The 18,409-nt window shown below is 25.9% G+C and overlaps 1 protein-coding gene across 1 annotated transcript in view; it reads left to right on the top strand.

Annotated features, from left to right (window-relative positions):
- Positions 1 to 11,804: 11,804 nt before the first annotated feature.
- LOC145828844 (polyubiquitin-B-like) overlaps positions 11,805 to 18,409 on the top strand; it is a 33,171-nt gene continuing 26,566 nt past the window's right edge. Inside the window, exon 1 of the mRNA XM_082936592.1 lies at positions 11,805 to 11,925. Within this exon, the coding sequence (XP_082792718.1) occupies positions 11,805 to 11,925 (121 nt within the window). The remainder of the gene's footprint in view (positions 11,926 to 18,409) is intronic.

Here is an 18,409-nt window from a genome sequence, read left to right as displayed (position 1 = left end):
AAAAAACTTCACAAACTTCAATGCAAATTGTGTCATAATACATTTTTTTCTTTTATCACCTTGAGTCGACATGTTAAAAATTGTCATAGTAGTGGTGTAGGTGATAGTTTAAGTGTAGTGGTTAATAAAAGAGAGATCAAGAACGCACCATTAGAAAATTTAAGAGATAAGGATATCATTGCTATAAAAAATAACAGTAACAATAACTTAACTCCAATAGAAAATAGTGAAGACATCTATGCTTTTCCACCAAAAAATGACAACAGAGACAACAATCTTAATGTAAGGGACAACAGCAAACATAAAAGTATTACACTAGTGAAAAAAGGCAGCAAAAATAACAGTGTAAGTGCAGTGGTAGAAAAAAGTTGCAGTTTTATCAACAATTTAAAGAATATTAGAGAGATTAATCTTAATGCAGTCAATAAAACTTGTGACAGTAGCGTTCAAACAGTGAAAAATGTTAAAGACATCAATGATGATCATTTGAAAAATAATGGAGAAAAGGATATCATTGCTTTAGAAAGCAATATTAACCTCATTTCAACTAGAAATTATGGAAACATCAATCTCACTCATACTGAAAGTGAAATAGACACCAATCCTGTTACAATAAAAAGTAGTGTTGATAACAAACTTGTTTCATTAGATGATAGCAGACACAATAGTCTCGTACCAACAGAAAATTTACGGGCCGAATACATCATTGGAATTGAAAGCAGTAAATGCAGTAATATATTTCCACTTAAATATAATGTAGATGATAACCACATTTCAGTAAAAAACAAAGAAGACAACCATCTCATTTCAGTTAAAAGTAAAAAAGGCAACAGATCTATCCCAACAGAAGATAAAGGAAATAACACAAATACTAATTCTTTTGAAACTGAAAACAGCTGTTCTATCAATCACATACCATTTGAGAAGTTTCGGGTCAATAATTTAATGGCAGTAGATGACAAGTCCACTAAAAACATAATCCCTCAGCAAAACTCTAACAGAAATACTACTTGTAAGTTATGCCTTTATATACCATTCTTATTGCATTGTGCTTATAGTTTTTATCTCTGTTATTTTTATTAAAAGTTAATCAATTTTTTTTCTGGTATCTTGTTCACCAGGGCAGGGTTGCCAAAAAATCTTAAACCTGGAAAAACCTGAAATTTGACAATTTAGGCTAAAAAACCTAACAAAACTTGTAATTCAAAAAATTTCGAAAAAAAAACCTGAAAAACTTGAAACTTTAAACAAAAATAACTAGAAAAACGTAAAATTTTTAACAATTTTAACATTTTTAGTAGAAAAAACTTGATTTGAAACAAATAAAATATTATATAGGTAAATTAAAAACACATTTAAAGTACCTTTACAGTACCTTTTCATTGTTTCTGTACTATTTAGTGCATTTTCTTACCTTAAAATTAACTTCAAACTAAAACTAGACCCAAAAATGTGTACTTTCAAAAACCTTGAGAAAATTTGCTAAACACGTTTGGTAACCCTGAGTCCAAGAGTGCCACACACTTTGTCTACTTTTAACATTTCAGGGTGGTTCAGATCTACTCATGTTTCTTTTAAATTTTGAAAAAGTTCAGATTTTTCTATTTTTTTAATGAGGTTTATCATAGAAAGACCTTCTAGACATCAGGCTATATCAAATTAATATTTTTCTCAAAGAAAAATTTATCTTTATTAAAAAGTCGTTTTGAAATCATTTTTGTAGTTAAATATAAGTTATTTTGTGGGTTAAAGTTTATTTCTTGCTTTAAAGGTTAGCTTGAAAGACTTCAGGCTGTATGTGGTAAATTAAAGTTTGTTTTTGTTTGCATCAGAATTAAAATTTATGTTTCTTTCTAATCAAAACTATTTTCTTTACTATTTTGTTAATGTCTGAAAGAAAATAATATTTTGTTACATCTAACAAATTTAAATCATTAGAAAATCCAATATTCTTGAGAAAAACTGTAAAATTTTTGTGATATACTGCTATAAAACAAAATAAATACATGGTGGCTAGGCCACTAAACCTGGAATCCTAGAAATACCTGGAATTTGACAATTTGGGCTAAAGAAACTTTTAAAAATATCTTGGAATTAAAAGCAATACATGTTAAAATTAAAAATTTTGAATTTACAAAAAAAGTTAATTATGTAAATAAGAAAATTTTTTCATCTAAAAACAATTTGATAACAAACACATTTAAAATAGCTTCACATTATCTTTTGAACATTGTTATACTAAATAATAAAAATGTTACCTAAAAACTTAATTTTTATTTAAAAGTAGACTCAAAAACGTATATATTCGAAAACCTGGAAGAAATTGCTCAAAAGGTAGTTTCCACCCAGTAAGTAGATTTATATTTATACTTCAAACCAAACATATTGACATAAGTTTTTATAAATTCTATAAATAACATTACAAAGTTAAAAAAAATTATCAGTACGGTTATTTAAAGTAAATTAATTAAATAATTTAATTTAACACATATTGATGTACAGACACCTATATGTTATTATTAAAATGACATAAAAAAAATCCTTAAACAGAGTTAACTAAATAATTTTTTATTAGTGTCCTCTTTAAAGTGTTTAAAAACTATGGCCCCCTACAACACTATTTCTTATAAAACTAATGTTAAATACGCCAATTTTTTTTTATTTGCTAATCATCATCAGCTCCTGGATAACTAATGTAAGTTTTAATTTAAAGCCTTATACCCATCCTTCCGCATTTCAGCTTATGGCCCCCTTGAATTGTCTTTGAATTATCGTTCATTGAAAAAAAGTATGCTGTTTTGTAAAATATTCTTCATATATACGTAATTCTGTAACACTATAGACTGTTGTTAAAAATAGATTAACAATAATTTTGTTTGAATTGTTTTTAGATTTTAAAAATACATACATTTAGTTGTTTTCAAATAAGGTAATATTAAAAAATAATTAAATAAAAATATATATATCATTAACTTGTTTTGGATAAGATTTTTATAGATAAACAATAGTAAAGTTATTTTTTCTTATTTTATTGAATTATAATTTAATATTAAATTTATTTAATGTTAATTATGTTATTGTTACGTACTAATTTAAACTAAGAGAAAATTTAAAGGTTATATCATCTAGTTAACATGAAATCGCTTTTCATAAGAAACTATTTATAAGGTTCTGAAACTACAAAAAAGACGAAGGTGAAAGGGTTGAAAAATGAATTTTGTTCTGAAACATTCAACACATACCACAAACATTACTACAAACGAAAAGGGCAACATGACAATTCAAATATGAAATATTGCGAGGTTTGTTCTAAACCTTTCGCCACTGCATGGAGTTTAAAAGCGCATGTTGAAATGTTTCATTCTCAATTATTCTCAAGCACCAAAGACGTCAGTGATGCTCCAGTAAAAAATGGTAAAGACAAGAATACAATTGCTTCACATAAAAGCAGTAACAACAGTCTAAATTCAATTGAAAATGATAAAGACATCAGTTTCACTCAAGTTAAAAGTAAAACAGACACTAGACTTATACCGAAAGAAGGTTGCGCTGATAATAACTATATTACAGTAGATGAAAGAAGACACAATATTTTCAATGCAGTGAAAATTATTGAGGACAACAAAGTCCCTACAATAAAAAACAAGTTTGATAAAAAATTAATTCCTCAGGAAAAGTCTGATAGCAACACCTTTTGTAAGTTCAATGCCTTTATTTATTTCTAACTATATTTAGTTGAATAGTAGTTATATATATTGGTTAAACTATAAATTGGTTAATAAAGTAAGCACGTAGCAACTTACTCAGGTCTACTTTAAATTTTGTATAAACACACTTTGGCTTATTTGGCAAGAAGTATGATTTTTGACGTTTTTATTAAATTTCATGCTAGACTTTTCACTTTATTTTTTATTTTTTTCTTGAAATTTGTTTTTTAATTATCAACTTCTTCTGTTACAACTTCAGTATTTTTATATATTTAAGCTTTACTAACATTTAAATAGCTTACAGTAGTTTAGTATTCTGATAAACTTATGACGTTAAAAAAAATTCAGACTAGTTTTTATTCATTTGCGATGGATTTTTTTTGAAAAAGGTGCAACTCTTGTACACTTGAAGTTACTATAATTTTATATAAGCAAATAGGTATATCATTACTTTAATTTTTTATTTTCTTATTTCAAAGTTTTATTTAAGTTAATGTTTAAGTTACACAAAAATTAAAAAAAAAAAATTTATCAAACTAAGCTATTTTTTTTAAATTAATTTAGAATTTTTTTTATTTTTACCTTATTTTCGATTGTAATGTCTCATACATGTTATTAAAGTTAAAAGAAAAGTGGTTATAACATACAAAGTAAAATTGTTATTCATGGTTGTAAAATAGAATAAAAATCAATATAGTTGAAATATTGTTTTTATAGATTTTAAAATAACAAGTTTTAAATAACAACGTTGTACGTAAGCATAAGTTTTTTTTTTTGATATTTAGAATTTATTAAATGTTGTTTTATTATTAATTATCATTCATACAACTTGATACATTACATTCCTACATAAATAGAAAATACTCTCAAAATGCCTTGTTTTCAAGATTTAACAACCACATAAAGTGAAATAACTTTAAAAAACAAAACTGTTTTTCCAGGTTTTGAAACTTCAAAAAACTCAGAGGAAAATGCGTTGAAATGTGAAATTTGTTGCCAAACATTCATGACCAACGGTGGACTTTCCTATCACAGAAGAGCGAGGCATGACAAGTCCAACAAATGTGTGTGAAACTATTGCAACATTGCGGCACTGAAATGAATTTGAAACTGCATGTGGAACTGAACCATGCAATGTAGACACGTTATGCATTTATTTTGTGGCTCCACATATAAATAGGTAACGTACTTAAGAGTTTCTAAAATCGATAGAATTTTTAACTATTTGTGAACCACTCATGAGCTACTCTTATACTTTATTTCATTTGAGATCTAACATTCGTAGCCGTAATCAGTACGTTTTTTTGTTTAAAAAAACACATTAGTTTGAATTAAAATTATTTCTTATTTCAGTCACTTTAAACAGTAAAATAAAATTTAATCCAAGTGAAAAATTGAGGTTAAAGTTATTTTTCTTTAACTTAAATTTTTTGGTCTTAATCTATTTTGCACTTTTTGATGAAAGAATTTTTATTTTAATGAAACTTTTCAAAATTTAAGTACCGTTTGTACTTATAAGTTTTCTTTTACATTTTGTATACTACTTTAATTCTACAGAATTAAAAAAAAAATACTTTAAAATATATTATACTTTAAGTAGTTTTAATATATATTGAATTGGGATTTAGCAAGTGAAAATGCTTATTTCCAAATGATTTATGATAAGTGTAGTAATAATACAACACAACAACACTTTATACCTTAACAACTGTCCGAACACATTGTAGCACAATATTTAAGATAACAGATAGCTTTTTTATTTTACGAAAATAAGTCAAAATAAAATGCACCATTATTATATCAACTAAAACTATTATAACGTTTTTAAACTGTTATTTTTAACATATGATTGTTGTTTTAATCAATTTGAACTATAACTTCCATCGTATTAAAGTACAGTATCCACTATCAAACTTTCAACATAATATTTTAAAACATTATCACTTCATGTCGCTATTTTTTATTACTTTTTTCCTATAGCTTGTTATAATTACTTTCAAACATTTTAATTTTGATTTATAACATTTTTCAATTTTATTTCTTTAAGTTTAAAAGTGATTTTGTGTGATTATAAAAAATTATTATCGAAAAGTATAAAATTTATTATTTTGTGTGTTTTTATATTGTTATCGTTAGTAAATTGTTGCCACTTTAAAAATTGAAGTTTATTTTTTTTAATTAAAACAATAGAACTACACAAGTCATAAGAAAATAAATAATTGTAGTTTTTACTCTACACATTTAACTGAGTTGAATACGAAATTTTATCTCTTAAATAGTTAATTAATTTTATAGTATTATGAAAAATAGCAACCTTATTGATGTTATTATGATTCATATTCAGTAGTATTTAACTAAATAGTGAAGCTTCTTTTTTAGCTAATTTAAAATTTAAATGTGAGGTTTGCCCTAGTAAAATAAATCTTTTTGAAATTTTCAGCTAGATTCCAACACTACAAGTCACTTGTAAAACTTTATACTTGAATTGTAAGAGCTTTAAACATGGTAAAGTGTAGGTATAAAGAAGTTTAAGTATTTTTTATACTTTTAACCGGAGGCAGTTTCGCTTATGTATAATGTTTTACATTTTTAATATATGCTTTATTTTTAATATAGGTAAAACTCCAACTAAAAAACATCAAACAATTATCTATACAAGTTTTATATTTAGTAAAAGTAAATTTCTTTTTTAAAGAGCAACATGCCAGTTTGATGAGAAATACACCAGGCATCATTGAACTAATAAAATTAAATCTTAAGTTTCTGGCCGGAAGCGTAGTTTTATTTTATAAATAATACATATAAAACATGTAATAGAACTCAGGTTTTTTAAAGTAAACAGTTTAATCTTTATTCATTTTATAGTATAAAGTATTTATTATACAACTAGTTTTTTGTTAAAAAGTTACTGCTAACTGATTACTACCACATAACTTTAAAGATACTAATAAATTAATTCTATAAATCTTGCACGTCATCTATGGAAAGTCCTTATAAACAGCTGTTGATTCCTGACTCACACAACAAGTTGGTTTTCAACTTGTTTTTTTTTTTGCGCGTTAAAAAAAGCTTTTCTTTTATCAATCACGTAATTTAAAAACAAATTGGCAGCTAAAACATTACTTTGATAAAAACTAATACTTTGAGTTTTATTCAATTTTCGTAAACGGTAATAGAGGTTGTTCAAGTTATCGGGAACAACTTTTTTACATTTGAATCAATATGTATCGTAAACGCCTAGTACAAGATTCATATGACATATATGACGTCATAATTACATTTGTACCATTTATTTAAATGTTTCTCACTCAAGCTCTGCCCTTAAAATTTTTCATTGCTTCATTGATTTTTCTGCAACAGAAAAACGAGTTTTACATGTAAGTTTTTAATTACTGTAAAGTTTTTAATTGTAAGCGTTGCAAAATAAGTTTAAGAGTTATTAGTAAATAATTACAATAAGTTTTATTTAAAATCTTAAACATTTACCGAAAGTTAACAATTTTGTATAAAATACTAAGAGTAATTTTGAAAATATCACTACATTTTGTATAAAAGTTCTTAGAAAAACACAAATGTATACAATTAGTTTAATTTTCTAGTTAAAAGCGATTACGATGATTGTTTTAAAAGTATCACCCGTCAAAAGTTATTATACGTAGAAGTATTCTTTTTCTTTAATTTAATTTTTCAAACCCTATTTTTTTAGGCTAAAGAAAAGCTTGTTGTTGATGGAAACTTTGTCGAAATAACTGAAGAGTCTATCTAAAAATACATTTAAATAAGTGTTTTGATACAACGAAGTATTTTTATTAATTTTGTTAAAACATGCGATCTTTTTTACGCTCTCGTACGAAACTAAACATGAGATTTTAACATTAAAAAAACTTGTAATGAAATCTTTTATAACTGCTAAGCAGCGCTAAACTAAATTTTAATGAATTAATTAACATAAAAGTTTTTACATAACAAATTTTGATAACTTTATTGTTTCTGTTTAAACAAACATAAAGAAATCAAAGACTTTTATTTTAATAAATTTTAGTATGATTGATCTCATGAAACTCAAAAAATGTTCGTTTTACTTGAGTAGTTTCTTTATTTCGTTCTGCTCGACTGGTAAGTTTCGTTAAGATAACTTCACACAATTTAGCAAGTTCATATTGAGTTTTAAACAAATGCATTAACTAATAAATAATTTTGTTATGAAGCGAGTTTTAGAGCACTGTTAGAAATTTGTTAAAAATATGTTGTGGTAGAGATGTGTTATTAAGGAGATGTATGTAGTTTGCTTAAAAACAGTTTAAACAGCGGTTGTTCACTTTTCAAATGTTACAATGTTTCTTATTAAATTTAAGGCAAAATATCCCTTATAAAAAATAGCGGATAAAGATGAAAAAAGCAACAACTTTAGTTAATTTGTAAAGAATTGCTATAAATACTTGCATTGTTTATCATTGAACTCTTAACATTAGGAGAATATTCAGAGCTTGCTGGAGTTATGAGAAATAAGGGTTAAGATCAATGATGCAACATTTCATAAAAAAACTTTTGCCTAGTGATTTATAAAAGTTTTAAAAGCAGCTTATATTTGTTGAATATAAAATTTTGTAATATTGTTGTTTGGTTTTTTTTTGTATAATAGATACATCACTAAAACTATATTGCCTAATTCGTATAAAATAGTCTTGAATAGTCTCCAGTATATATAGATCAAATTCATTGATACATTATAACAAGTTAGTATGAAGATATTTTTTTAATTTGTAAATTAAGAAGAAAAGCTAACTAAAACTTTTATTTTAAAGTTTTTTCATCTCAATACTTAAAACTTAAATATTTTGAAAATAAAGCTTTTTACTGAAAAATATTAAATATATATTACAAACTGATTAAATTAAGTTAAGCATTTTATGTTTGATTAAACAAAATTGTAATCAAAAGGCATCATGAAACTTTTTATAAGATATAAATACAGTAATTTTCGGCTTTTGGGCAACTAAGTATGACTATAGTTATCTTTAAATACAAAAAAATATATGAATTTAGGTAGTAAAAACTAAAATTGTAAATAAAAGATAAAAAATTTATAATAAATATAAAATAAAATTTTTAAATCTGAAATTGTGTTTTACATAGTAAACATTCTATTCTGATAAGATTCATAGTTATAGAGGCTCTAAAAGAGCCGAAGTATTTAAAGTAATTAATATCTGAATCTGAACAAAGTACGTCCTTCACTCTTCAATTCCTATACAACGATTTAGATTTTAATTTCTTTTCTCGTCCTTACATGATGTTATGATAATTGTTATTAAATAGAATAGATGATAGATTGATTAAACATTAGCCGAAGTTCGTAACTACTATTACTTATAAACAAATTTGAAGAAATTTTAAAATATGATTTTATGTACTAGTTGTTACGAACTTCGGCTAATGTAATTGCTTATCGCCCACAAGTGGTCAAACTGTGTTTGTGAGCTTCTAAAAACTTTAAATCTCAAATAATTTTTTTCGAATACATTTTGTTTTAAATATATATTGCAATGAAGCACGAATTAAAAAAATACAAATTATGAACAAACCTATAAACAGCTGTATTATTTCTTTTAATTTTGAAAAAGAATTCACTATAAAACTCCGTGTTTTTACATACTATTTGGTACAACTTAAATAATTATCAGTATAATAAAAATCTAAAATATGGATGGCTGTTAAAATGGCCTGGTTTAAATTATTACCAGGTTCCTGGTTCATTGTCTAGAGAGTTTTAATTTAAATTGCATCGTTACGAACCTCGTCTAATGGTTAATTATAACGCCCACTAGTGGAATTTTTAGAATTCTCTCATTTCCTTTTTTCTTTATGTTATATTTTAAAGCAATGCTTTTTCTCGTTCTAAAACATAAAAAATATTTAAAAGAAAGAAGAAATGAAACTTACTTTATAAACTTAACGTTGTGATAGAATTAGATTTCAATCCACAACTTACCAAAGAAAAAAAAAGCTTGTTATAACTGTTTTATTTAAGAGCATTTTAACTTTATTATTTAACATATTAGTTAAAAATTTTTTTTTGTTAAAATACCGTCATTTAATGCTTGTATTAGCTTTAGTTAAGAAGCAAAGATTGAGTGTAATTAAAACAAGTTTATTTTTATTTATTTAAGTTTTTTCTAGTTTTGATTTTAGTTGTTTTGATAAAATATTTGATTTTTAGAAAAGAGTTAAATAAATACTGTTTATATCACTATAGTATACATTTAAAGTGGTAAAGATTAATTGATATTATTATAAAAACTATAAGCTTAATTATAAAAAACTACATTAAAACTTTTCTATATTTTCAAAACACCTTTATGTTAGACTAAATGTTTAACATACTTCAAATATTTTTTATAAAAAAAAAATATTTTACTAGTAAAACACTTTTCAAACAATAATTAAAATAATTATTATGATAATTAATAAAAACTAACATTAAAATAAATTTGTTACATTAATTAATTTCCAAATGTTTAAATTTTAATTATTGAGATGAAAAAAGCATAAATTAAAACTTTAAATATTTTTTTTTCTTAATTTACAAGTTAGAAATTTGTTTAAGTTACCATTTAAAAGTTTTTTAGGTACAATTTTATAAAAACTAAATAAATTTGTAAAAAAAAATCTAAAATTTCACAAAAACGCTTTGCTGCCTTTAGTGTTCTACTTACTTCGCCTAAGTTCGTTACCGTGAAAAGTGTATAAATAGCCTAATTTTTAGATTTCCTTACATAATTCAAAATGACCCGCACAAAAGAAACAGTTCGCAAATCAACTGGAGGAGAAGCTCCGCGCAAGAAATGCAAAATGGATTCAGATTCAGAAATGTTATACTTTGAAACGAGTGATTCTGACAACAACTACAGTGACAGTGAAGATGAATTGCAAGTTGTTGAAAGGAAGCCTCTAGCTTCAGTCTTTGAAGAGCTATCTCAACGCGAAGTTCTAGAAAGCGCTAAATCAAAAATTAAAATCTTTCAGTCAACTGTAAGTAATCTCAGTGAACCGTATGCGAGGCGCCGGCTCCAAAACAACCAATGGAATGTTGATAAAGCACTTATTACCCTGAATGAAGAAAGGAAAAGAGAAAGAAAAAGTACAAATAAAATGGCTTCGGTTAAACGCCAATGTGTTAAAACAAGCTGTTCCGCTTTCGAATGCGAAGTTTGCATGGATGATCTCTGCCTAGGTGATGTAGCAAATCTTGAATGCAGCCATGTGTTTTGTAAAGATTGCTTGAAGGATCACATCCATGAAAACATAAACAACAGGATTGTTGATATCGAATGCCCTGGAGAAAACTGTGAACATCTTGTAGATTTAGAAACTATCTTAGATACCTTGGCAGAAGAAGAACTTAAATCAAAGTTCTTGCGTTTGTTAGGTGAGTCGTACGTGGACAACAACAAAGACACTGTTTGGTGTCCCGGTACCGACTGTAAGACAATACTAAGATGTAAGAAGTTTCAAAACAACTACAACGTAGAATGCTCCAAGGGACACAAAAGCTGCTTCAATTGCCAAGAGGCTTGGCACGACCCATTGGATTGCGACATGCTTAAAAAATGGCTAAAGAAATTCGAAGAAACAGAAAACGGTAACTGGATTTCATCAAACACCAAAGAGTGCCCAAAGTGTCACGCCAAAATTGAGAAGAACGGCGGATGCAACCACATGATTTGTTCTAAGTGCAAGTACGAGATGTGCTGGAAGTGCATGAAAGGATGGGCAGGATCGCACCACAATTGCGAGCAAAAGGCAGAAGGTAACAACGTTCAGGAAAATGGGAAAGAAATTAAACGCTACATGGAATACCACAAGTTCTACCGAAGACACAAAAATAGCCTTGAAATTGAGAGCAAAACTAGCACAGAGAGGGTATATGACAGATACCAAACTCCGCAACAGCTGAAAAATGGTATTAAAAACAAAAAGAAAAAAAGAAAATTAGAAAAGGGTACTGAAGAAGATGACGAAAAAGAAGTTCCCAAGGCCAATGATAAACTCGCACACTTCTTCCAGAAAAATATCATAAAGTAAGCGAGTGAAGTGATGAGTGAATGCCGTAACACTCTCATGTACTCTTACGTGTTCGCCTACTACCTTAAGGACAACACAACTAACAAAATGATCTTCGAACTCATTCAGGGATATTTGAAGGCTCAAGTGAAAGGTTGAGCGCTGCTTTGAAATGGGAGGTTCACAAACTAAACGATTATAAATTTTGGGTGGAAATGAATGCTACGATCAAGTTTTGCGAGAATCATTCGAAGAAACTGGTTTGTTACGTCAAGGAGCAGAAAACTGAAAACATGTGGCAGTATGTAGGTATTTGAACTTTTTATTTTGCAGTTTGCTTCGTAACTGAAATAAAGAATTTTTACAAATACGATGCCTTGTTTTACTGTTTGTAAATAATTTTTTTGTATTTAAAATATTTCTAGTATGTTTCTTAGTGTATTGATATTCTTAAATTTTAATTTTTTTAATTGAAAATTATACTTTTGTTTGCAGTTATTGTATAATAAATTTCTGGAAGCACAAAAATTTTTCATAAAAGCTATAATTTATTCTCTTTCTATTAGAATATTTAATTGTAAAACTGTTAAAAAGCGAAAAATGTTTTTTTATTTATTTTGTTTCGACAATACACTATTTTCAACATAAATTTGTATTAAATGTATGCAAAAAAAAAAATTATACGTAGTTGAACTATTAGTTTTGTATTATCTACATTCTGAGGAACCCTGCTGTTTAAGTACAAAAAATTTAAGTATTTTTAAGTTAAATACCGCGCAAAATTGCGTATGTAAGGAAACCCCGGTCTTGTTTACTTGCAACAAGCCGTACGTATTTCAACCTCATTCTATAGCAAGTTGACAGAATAAAAAGTAATTAAATTAATTAATATTTAAGATTAGAATCAAAATTTACCTCATATTTTATTACGTTCTTGATGTTTTAATCATACTTAAGTTTTATATCGACGCCAGTACACTATTATACAAGAAATGTATTATAGTTGATCGTAAGAATTAGTTTTAAAAAAGTAAAACTTTTTGGCTATATAAATTTTTTCATAACACTATCTTTCGCACGTTGCTTGTGGTTGGTCTGATGGACCAGGTTGGCTACGGCGCGAAGAGTGTGGGTCAACACCCCTTTTGTTGATCCCTCTGTCAATGTTACGTTGGCTACAACGAGTTTCAGGGTTGTTGACCTTGTCTAAAGTATGATGTATGTTCTCTTTAGAGAACATACTATCCTTTTTGGGGGGCTTGGATCTATTACTCATTATGCTATACCAAGATTTAGGTGTGGCCCACTAGTTATTTAATTAAATTTAGATATTTAGATATTTAGATAAATTTAAACATTTAAATTAATTAAATTTGATTTGTAAATTTCAGAGATTATTAAGAGCACCAAAAGCAGCTTGCTTCTTAATTAATTATCCACAAAAAAGCTTATTTATTCAATTTTATGTAACCAAATTACAGATAATTTCAATATAATTAACTATTAACACCAAAGTTTATTTATTTAAATTTATGTAAAACCAAAAGTACAATTAACTTCAATTTAATTTTATCAACAGCAGAGTTTATTTATTCAAATTTATGCAAACCAAAAGTACAATTAACTTCAACTTAACTTTATTAGAAATTTCAATTTAAGAGACAGAACTAGAAAATAAGAGATTAATGACAATACTCACAATTTAGCACATAGGAAGTTCAGCTTGAGCTTTTACAAATCTAATAATTCAAATCTAAGGCGGCAATTTAGAAAGTTAACAAATTAATACAAAAAACCCCTAATTAGAGAAAACTCTTTTGCTGAATTTAATTTAAAGCCAGAGGCGTTGCAACACTACCAAATCAAACTTAGACCATCATTAAATTTTGCCTTCCTGTACAAAACTTAATAAGTTTAATAAAGCATGAATTTTAATTTTTAAGTTTTAATTCAGAATAAAAGTATTTGAAATTAGTTATACAAGTTTCAAGGGAACGGTTTAGTTCTAAACCGCGATCATTTTTCATCCCTGCTAATCCAAAAATCTCTTACCGACCAAGGGTTAGTGTTAAAAGACAAATTATAAACTTAAAAACGATATATTAAACACAATGTTTACAGACGACTTATAACTGCTAAACTTATGTAGCTAGTGCTAGACATTATCTTAGCATTTATTTATTTAAACGATAAACTTACATAACTTTTTTTTTTCAAACTTTTTTAGCTATCTTTTTTAATTTTGTTTTCTAAATTCACATGTATCTTTAAACCTTCATTTACAACATAAATCTGTGTATACCTTGTAAATTATACATTGCACGAAACATTTTTTAAATAATGACTATAATGCTCTTACTTTTAATATTTAATTTTAAGTAAAAACTAGACCAAAGAATGTCAAGGTTTTTCATTCTTTTTATTACAAGTATATAAAGTATATATTAATATGCTTGTTTTAAAGTTTTAAAAATTCATATGTTTTTTATATTTCTATTTTAGCTGCTAGTCATTTCAAAAGCTGCTAAGAAAAGAACAACTTTACATACTTAGTAAAACGTAAGTAGTGGAAAACCAATAAAATTTTTCAATTAAAAAAAACTAAATAACATTATTAGTTTAAAATAAAAGTTTTTACTATTCGTTTTGTAAGTTTTTTTTTTACATTGACTTTATTGTTGGAAACAATATTAGTTACAAGTAAAATTTTAAAACTTGCTTACAAATGCTTATTTAAGTTTATTATGCTACATTTTATTTCTTTTACTTAAGTTTAATAAATCATAATCATATAATAAGAAAGCTGTTTAAAGCATCCAAGTACGCAGTTATTGAATTAATTCAGTATTTTAGTTTGAAATTTTTATATCATTTACACAAGTATTGATAAAAGTTAAGTTTTAAAATTATAATTTTTTACAAGAATCATTAAGAAAATTAATCGCGGTTTTACATGATTACTTATAAAACCAACAACTGAAAAGTTTATAAACTAAGATAACTTTAACAATAGACACCAACTTTACTACTGTTTATTTTTAGAAACATACAAAAAACGAGATGTTTTAACTTAATTAAGTTTATTGGCGCTTTTATTTTTTCAAAATATATGGTAATACTCTTATGTAAAAATTCCTAAAAAAAATTATATTATTCTTTAAATTTTAAAGCAAAACATAAACTTTTCAAAACATATGTATTGTTAAACAACAAATTATTAAACTTATTTTTCTGTACTTTTTTAGTCTGGTAATTATAACATTAAGTAGTAACTGCTTTCTTATCCTGTTTTGAACTTTCATCCACATAGTTTTTCACGGATAAAATTTCGGAGTAGAAGGAGGGTTCTCTAAAACATTTTAATATTTAATTATTTCATTTCTGTTCTTTAAAAAGTAAATTACGTTTTTATTTTGTTTTTCATCGACTAGATATAGAAAAGTATTTTGTTTTTCTTTTGTAGTTTATTTTTTGTTTTAAAACTCAAAAACAAACCTTGCATTCTTGTAAGCTTTGTAAATACCTTCCAAAAATGCGCCTAAAACACGCACGCCCAAGCAAACCAATTTTGCAAAAATTGTCAACGTAGGCGATCCTTTTTGCAAATTTTTTATGTACTCTCGGAAAATAAAGTACAAGCTGCATAAGATGCCCAGGATGAGAATACATAAACTCAGTTTGGAGCTCTCCATGGTCAATTCACACCAAAACCTTTTAAAAAATCCTAACTTTGACTCCTTGTAAGCTACGTTAAACCTGTTAATTGAATAATTTTTTTGTTAAATTTTGTGTTTATATATCTTGAGTGTTTAGATCTAGTAGGTAGAGAAAAAATATTATAGCCATTTCATAAAAAAAAATTTTAATCTTGTTAATTAATAAGACGTCAAAAATAACCAAAATGTATGGTTCTAGGACCGAGAGGAGAAAAACCTTTCGGTTATCGAGTCGCACACCATAAATACCTTTTAAAGTGTTGTGCAAATCAATAAACAAGTTACCATTGTGTTCAAGTTTTCTTTAATTTATACTTAACATATTAATTATACGTTAGGAAAAAATGTTTTTTATGTAAAATTTATCCAACACATAACTTAAAACTGCAATATTTTAGAGAAAACCAAAACTTTTTACTAAAAACTGAATACTTTTTTGAGCAAAAAGCTTTAAGCCTTATTTGATACCTGTTAGAACAGTTTCCAACAAAACTAAATATTATAGCTTAAGTATGAAATCTAATTTAAGCCAATTATCTATTAAAACAAATTTAAAAGTATAAAAGGTTCGGTGTAAAAAGTTTCATAATGATTATAATAAACAATTTTAGAAAATATTAGAAATAATTTGTATAAAAAAATATTTTTGTCGTACAATATGTGCAGTTTTGGTTTTACATATTCATTTTAAAACTTTATTTATTTCTTTTAGTAGTATTTGAAAAAATCTTAAAATGGTGTGTTGAATTTTAACTGCTTTTATACTTGAAGTTCAGACTGAGTTGAAAAGCTGAGTCAGAAAAAAAAAGAAAGTTTATTCTTTTAATTTTTAGTTTTAGTTATATACAATTTTGTTTTTATTGGTTTTTAATAAGTATGGTGAAGTGGGTGATGGATAAGGGTGAATATTAATTTAGCAAAACTTTTAAAAATCTGAACTCAGCTTTTTTAAGCTAACACTGACCTTTAGCAATAGTTTCCATTTTTTATCTTGTTGACAAATTTAAAGCAAACTGCGGTCCGCGGACCAAAAGCGGCCGTAAAAGTTATAATCTCGCCCGTGAAATCATTTTTAGTCAGAAATATATATTTTAAATACAATAAAAATTAAAGATTTGTAATAAAAACTTACGGTCAGGCTCTTAATTTAGGACTCTATATTAGTTCTCTAAAATTGCTATATATAGCATATTCTTGATCTTAAATAATATTTTTCTACTGATTACTAGAAATTTTTTTAAAAATTGCATCATTCCAAGGTTGTTTTCTAAATAGTGCGGCCCGCGAGCAACTTTTCTTAGGAAAGTTGGTCCGGGAGTTACATAAGGCTGCCGATCCCTGCCATAGGGGGTAGGTGTAAAATACTTATTTTTACAAAAATTAAGTTTTACTTTTATATGAAAGCTTTTAGTACAAACTACAAATCAGTTTTTATAGATTTAAAATTTATTTAACTTTTGAGATATCTTTTTCGTTTGTAAAAAGTTTTCGATACAAACGTATATACCGCAAATTTTTCGGGATCAATTTTTTTGGAAATTTTAAAATTAACTAAAAATATATCTTTTCCTTCATTATTAAAGCAATCTTTTTCAAGTTTTCAGAAAATATTCCTTATATTAAAAGAAAAAACCCTACTTATGAATTTTGAAAGTTTACAAATATGAAAATTGTATCATAAAAATTTTTTTTTTTTTGTTATTGTAAAAAGATTAGACTGTAAAAGTTTAAAGAAGATTGCTTGAAAAATGTAGAAATGAATAGATGTTAAATAAAATATTTTTTTTTGCTGTTTTAGTTTTTCCATTCAATATGGAACCTATTATGTGCCCGACTTTAACTGGTCATATCTCAAAAAGTAATTCGAGTTTTTTGAAAAGGTGAGCTGCATTTTGAAGCTTATAAAAACTTCTATAAAACAAGATCAACTTGTAAAAAACATGGCAAACCCCAAAACCCCCTATGCTTTAAACAAGTCTACTTTAACAAAGGAATTTAAAACCTATAAATAACTGTAATTTTTAAAAAGATTACGAGAATCTGGTAATTCTGGTAATTTGGTTTTAATTGTAAAAAGTAGGACTAAAAAGTTATATAAATAAAACATTTTATTTTTCTTCTATATTCTTACCTTGATTAGTTAAAAAACAAAATTTTAAAGTTAAAAGTTTATATGTTTCATTAAAAAATATCAAACTTGCTTTAAAGATAAGTTTGACACTTATATTCAAGGTTAAAAAAACTTTTAAACTAAACCAAAATAATTTCCTTAAATTCCAGAATTAATAAAATCAATAAATGATAATAAAAGTTAAAAGATCTAAATTTTCAAGTATTTTTTTAATATTAAACTACATTATAGAAATCTAGCTAAAAACAACAAACTTTGTCTTGCAAATATCGCATTGAGGTTGATTTCTGATTTTATTTTTCATTTTGCTTTTAATCAGTTCAATCAAACATCTTTCATGAACATACTTAGTTCCACCTATAAAAAATTTGAATAAAAACAATTATTGTATAAGTTTATGTGTTCTTACTTATACTAATATTTCTTAGCTGTATTGAAGATCTGTTTCAAAACTGCTTTAAACGTAAAGGTTTTTGTACAGTTTGTTTTTTAACTAAAAAATTTAATGTAGTTTTTTAGAAATTGCTCAACTTTAAATTAATTTTTACTTATAAAATAATTTTTTAGAAAACAGTAAGGAAAACTAACCAGAACATTTACAAGGTGAAATATAACTATCTTCTTTTTCATCCAAACAAATGTAACAATCTATATTTTTGTTGTTTAACTTTTATTTTTAATAGTCATTTATGTCGTTTTGAACATTTTAAATATAGTTTTTAAATTAATTTAAAAATGAAAATAAAATTAAATTAAAACTTTTATATACAGTAATACTTTGGCTACTTAAA

This window comes from Thalia democratica, chromosome 2 (genome assembly GCF_965202585.1).
Source record: "Thalia democratica chromosome 2, ktThaDemo2.hap1.1, whole genome shotgun sequence".
Taxonomy (NCBI): Eukaryota; Metazoa; Chordata; class Thaliacea; order Salpida; family Salpidae; genus Thalia; species Thalia democratica.
Note: the sequence above shows the minus strand (reverse complement) of the source record. Positions and strands in the feature narration are given on the sequence as shown.